General features: G+C 43.3%; 1 protein-coding gene across 1 annotated transcript; it reads left to right on the forward strand.

Moving 5' to 3' along the window:
• Positions 1–243: 243 nt before the first annotated feature.
• Positions 244–1,665, forward strand: LOC142829811 (interferon beta-like). The gene has a single exon (XM_075931484.2). It carries the CDS (start codon positions 594–596, stop codon positions 1,167–1,169), a length of 576 nt encoding a protein of 191 aa, XP_075787599.2. The 5' UTR covers positions 244–593; the 3' UTR covers positions 1,170–1,665.
• Positions 1,666–5,217: the final 3,552 nt, after the last annotated feature.

Genomic DNA, 5,217 nt, shown 5'->3' on the forward strand with positions numbered 1-5,217 from the left:
TTTTATGGTTTTCAGTGCCATGCCAAATAGAGAATGGTTTTCCTCTTCTGACTTAATGGAAGAACAGCTTTGTTCTGATAGGTCTTTCATGACTAAAGTCTAGCAAAAAGCTGTGCAGTACTTTTAGTTTTGACTGCCCCCCGCCATCACACAAAATTTATTAAAATAATTTAACTCCATCTATGGCCTTATTATGGTAACAGACATTGATGCCTGCCTAAAAGTGAGGGCTTCACACATACTTGAGAGTAGACAGACCATCTCCTACTTTACACTGCAACTGGAGCATAATGTTAGTAATCAAACCCTTCTTTACCCTTTACACTTTCCTAATCCGACAGGGGAAAATTACAAGTAATTAAGAGGTTATTTTGAATAGTGAAAATGGTTTTCTTCCTCTGCTGGTTTGCTAGCTTCAATTAAATAAAAAGAAAGAAAGTGAAAAGGAAAACCTCAAGAAACAGAAAAAAAAAACCTCTCCTTCAAAATATTTAAATTCAGAGACATGGATCTAAAACACAAAAGTCTACAAAAGCGCTTGAACAAGGACCACTTGCTCAAGTTGTTCACAAAGACAAAGAATCCGAGACATCATGATGATCAGAAGGAGTTTGTTGATGTTTTGCCTTATGCTGCTCCTCTCTGGTGAAGTCTCATGTCTGGACTGTAACAGGCTTCATGTTCTACAAAGCAAAATGAACAGCGAGAGTTTAGAGCACCTGGAGAAAATGGGTGGACCCTTTCCCTTCCAATGCCTAAATGAAAGGTCAGCTTTCAAGGCCTCAGATATCCTCAAGGTCCAACTGGCCCAGCAAGAGAACGCCAAGGCAGCCATCCAGCAGATCCTCCAAGAGCTCTTCCAGATCTTCAGCAAGAATCTTACCCACGCTGCCTGGGATGGAACTTCCATAAAGGAATTCCAAAATGGACTCCACCAGCAGATTGAGAAGCTGGAAGTGTGTTTGAGTGCTGAGGTGAAAAAGGAAACAACCTACCCAGGAAATGAGAGCCTCCTGCATACCAGCCTGAAGCTGAGAAGGTACTTCCAGACAGTACGCCATTTCCTGAAAGAAAAGCAATACAGCCGCTGTGCCTGGGAGATCATCCGCTTGGAAGTTTCCAGATGTTTTCTCGTTCTCAACATACTAACAAAGAGACTTGAAAATTAAGGTACTAGATATATCCGGGTTTTTTTCTAGAAAATAATGCAAGTAATATTGTTGGAAGAAAAGAGCTGGACAGAGCTGGCTGATAGCTTTACAACTCCTATTACATGTAGCCCAATCTTTCTTCCATAGAAATGTTACCCATACAGATTATTCAAGCTCATGTAATAATACTCTTTTAGAGCAGCTTGTAGTTTGGTAGTTGCTTGCCACACCTACAAATGCCACGTGAAAAATATACAGATATATCATTACCAACAACTAATGAGAAAACCTCAAGAGTAATAACTCCCTGTACCAAATGTACCTTTCCCCGGTAACTGTCTTAGTTGGGGAAAGGAACAATGAGAAGCCCGCTTGAGTAACTGCCTAGTAAGACAAGATTTCAATGAGGACAACAGAAAAAGGAGGGTCTGAGTCAATACACTTCTAAGCCACCATCTCATTCTGCCATTTACCTCTGTACCTGGGGACAGGCAAGAGTCCTTCTACTATCCTTCTGTGTGCCTCTACATTTCAACAAGTGTGGTCAAAAGAATTGTCACAAAATCCTAAGTGCTGTAAGGATCAGGATTTATAATTTGGCAGCTGGTTGGAAAAATATGGACTATATTTGGCATTTCAACCTCTGCATTTATCAATCCATCCCGTTTTCATTTCAGCCTGTGATGTTTGAAGCAAAGATGTTCTTAAGACAGCTGAATGACACTGGAACACCACTGGCATCTTTTACCTCTCAGTTGATCGTACAAGCCGGTTCCTTTCCAGACTCTTATCAATGCGTATGTTAAACAAGGGACGAACTCCAACAAAACTCTAGTTGCACCGTTTATATGCTACTTGCCATCAATGTATTCACTCATATGAGAACATGTAAAAGAAAACCAAGGATAGTGCTGAAAAAATATGCCAGAGGACTACAAAGAATTTAAAGCTCAGGAGAAAAACTTTACAATTTCCTAATCATTGATGTCACGTTCAGAATTTCCATTGAGCTAAACCTATGAACCTCTAATGTCTAGAGATGTGTTTTTCCTCGGTAAAATACAAAGAAATTATTGTATTTATGTATTTATTTATTTGTTTGTTTATTGATATGAAATTTTCAGCCATTTCTAATGAAGTGCACTAGAATTATTAACTACTGTTAATAAATATGTTTTTCCTGCACTATGAAATGTTTTCAGACTTGTTAGATTTGTAACAGTATTTCAGTGTTCTATTTTTATTTATTAATACTATTTATTTTGTACTTTTATGTGTCTTTATCAGGTGTATTTGATAATATTTATTAATAAATATTTATTTATACAAAATAGCCACCTACAGCAGTAGTTATATGCAGAGCTCGCCATGCGGTTCGGCACGCTGCGCATGAGCTTACCGCAGTGCGCTGATCTGCCGGCCTGTAATCTACCGCCACGGGTGAGTAGATTACACTAATTGTCAAGCTCTGGTTATATGTATGTATATTTATGTAGTGCCCCCTCTCCACCTGGTTACCTTCTTTTAAAGCCAATCTCCTTTCAGGTTCGGATGGATAGGTCTGGGTTCTTCTGGATCCTGCCACCCACTCAATTTTATTCTTTCTGATTGATGTACGTGGCGGTGCCTCCACCCCCCTCACTCCTTCCTAGCAGGGTCACCAGGGCAGCTTGGGAGGAAAATTCTAACCCAGGATAATCCCCACGTATTTGCCAGATAGTTGGAGACTCCCAGGAAATAACACAAACACATACACTATAACAAACAAAATTATATTAAACAGGAGACAATTATAACAGAACAGGGTAAAACACTATTTTTAGGGTCACCGGTGCCCAGCAACTGTGAGGTTAGTGTCCCGTTGGTACGCGTACTTTGTTGGGGCCCTTGATGACTGTTGACCACACAATCCTTCTCTGCAGTGGTTTAGCAGTGGAGCTGACTAGGTCCAGTACAGCCCAAAGGACTCACAAATGGGAGAAGGCAGTAAATCCCTTCACAGTTTAATATGCTGCAGGTAATAAAATCCCCAAACAAATTCCCTGACTTACTAACTAAAAATGGGTGCACTCACACACTCCATGAATGAGCCTCAGGTTGAGAGATGACTCAGTCTCTGCAAAGGGCTGCTCCCTTCTCACAGGGGTCCTCTCCAAGCAGGAACCAGGCTGCTTCGGTCCCAGAATTTCCCCTCATCGCGAAGGGGTGCAGGGCTCAAGATGCAGACCACACAACTGCACCAAAATTCAAAACTATAGCCTCCCAGCCCAGCATTCAGATCCACACAGCAGACAGCAGCCCTGAACTTGCTGCTAGAGCCGAGCTGACCATGCGGTGACCCCTCTCACCCAGGGAACTGGAGCCAACTCAGCCTGGCTGGGGAAGCCTCCCAGCAAACTCCACAACTGGGAATCAACAGTGGAGACATAAACCCAGCTGAGGGATCCTGCCTTCCCGTCCCTAGAGGCTAGTTCTCAGAGGGAACCCTGCATGCAGGCCTGGGACTTACTAGCTCCCACACAGTCAGTCCTCCCCTTTCCCTGGCTGGCTCCAGACTCCCCTCAACAATGGTCTCTCCTTCCCCCTGGGGGGGCATCTCACTCCCCATGGGTTGCCGGGCAGACTCTGGCCCTGGTAGGGAGGGGGAGCCAAGGCAAACTCAGAGTGCCTCTCCCTGAGCTGCCAGCAGACAAGGCCCCAGGAATCCAAGCAATCTCCTTGGGGGTTACATTTAAAAAGCAAAAGCCTCATAAAAATCTTATCGTAGAATACTATCAAAGGGCTGGAAGAGACCTCAGGAGGTCATCGAGTCCAACCTCCTGCCCAAAGCAGGACCAATCCCAACTAAATCAACCCAGCCAGGGATTTGTCAATCTGGGACCTAAAAACCTCTGGGGATGGGGATTCCACCACCTCCCTAGGTAACCCATTCCAGGGTTTTACCACCCTCCTAGTGAAATAGGTGGTATTTTTTAATATCCAACCTAAACCTCCCCCGCTGCAACTTGAGACCATTGCTCCTTGTTCTGCCATCTGTCCCTACTGAGAACAGCCTCTCCCTCCATCCTCTTTCGAACCTGCCTTCAGGTCGCTAAAGGCTGCTATCAAATCCCCCCTCAATCTTCTCTTCTGTACAGTAAATATGCTGAAAGCCATTGAACTAAAGGATAACCGTACAGACAATAACTGCTCAACTTTGGAGCCCCAGGAGCCACAGTGATACTCTGAGCACATGCCAAGGTCCACAACTTACGTGTGGTTGCATACACATGCAAATATATATGCAAATATATATAGATATCTTCTTTCTCACTGAAGCAAAATTCAGGACAATGTAGCACTTTAAAGACTAACAAGATGGTTTATTAGATGATGAGCTTTCGTGGGCCAGACCCACTTCCTCAGAGGAAGTGGGTCTGGCCCACGAAAGCTCATCATCTAATAAACCATCTTGTTAGTCTTTAAAGTGCTACACTGTCCTGCATTTTCCTTCAGCTATCCCAGACTAACACGACTACATCTCTATCACTATTCTTTGTCACTGACGGGCATGAATTCAAAGATTAAGGCCACACTACACAACACACAGGCCCCATTTAAGTCGGTTCTGCTGATATGCAATATTTACCCAATTTCCACCCATATGACAGCACATTTAATGAACAATGACAGTGAAGGTATTTAACTACTAAAAAGCATATTGACAGTAATTGCCTGGCTACAATCCCCACAGGAATACTTGCCTTGCCTTATCAATTTTACAGAGGTCCCTACACGACTACTCGCACTGAAAACTTGGAATGAAGGGAGAAGACAGCTGGATCACAGCAGAGTTCTATGCTTTCGAGTGCCACACCAGACTGGGAAAGTTTTCCATCTGTTGGCAAAGTGAAGAAATAGGAACTTTACACATCACTGCTATCCGACGATTCTAACCAAAAAGAAGCTTTACAGTAGATTATTTGGTTTCTGCGCCAAAGAAAAAGCTCACTTCATACTGAGACTTACAGCTTGTCACTCATCTGCAACCCATTAGATTCCCTGCCCCCTGCCTCATCAGTTCCAA

Source organism: Pelodiscus sinensis, chromosome 6 (assembly GCF_052426305.1).
Source record: "Pelodiscus sinensis isolate ZL-2025 chromosome 6, ASM5242630v1, whole genome shotgun sequence".
Taxonomy (NCBI): Eukaryota; Metazoa; Chordata; order Testudines; family Trionychidae; genus Pelodiscus; species Pelodiscus sinensis.

What these genes read in the sequence shown, in the direction of transcription:
- LOC142829811 (XM_075931484.2), top strand. Translation starts at nt 594, where the DNA reads ATGATGATCAGAAGGAGTTTGTTGATGTTTTGCCTTATGCTGCTCCTC.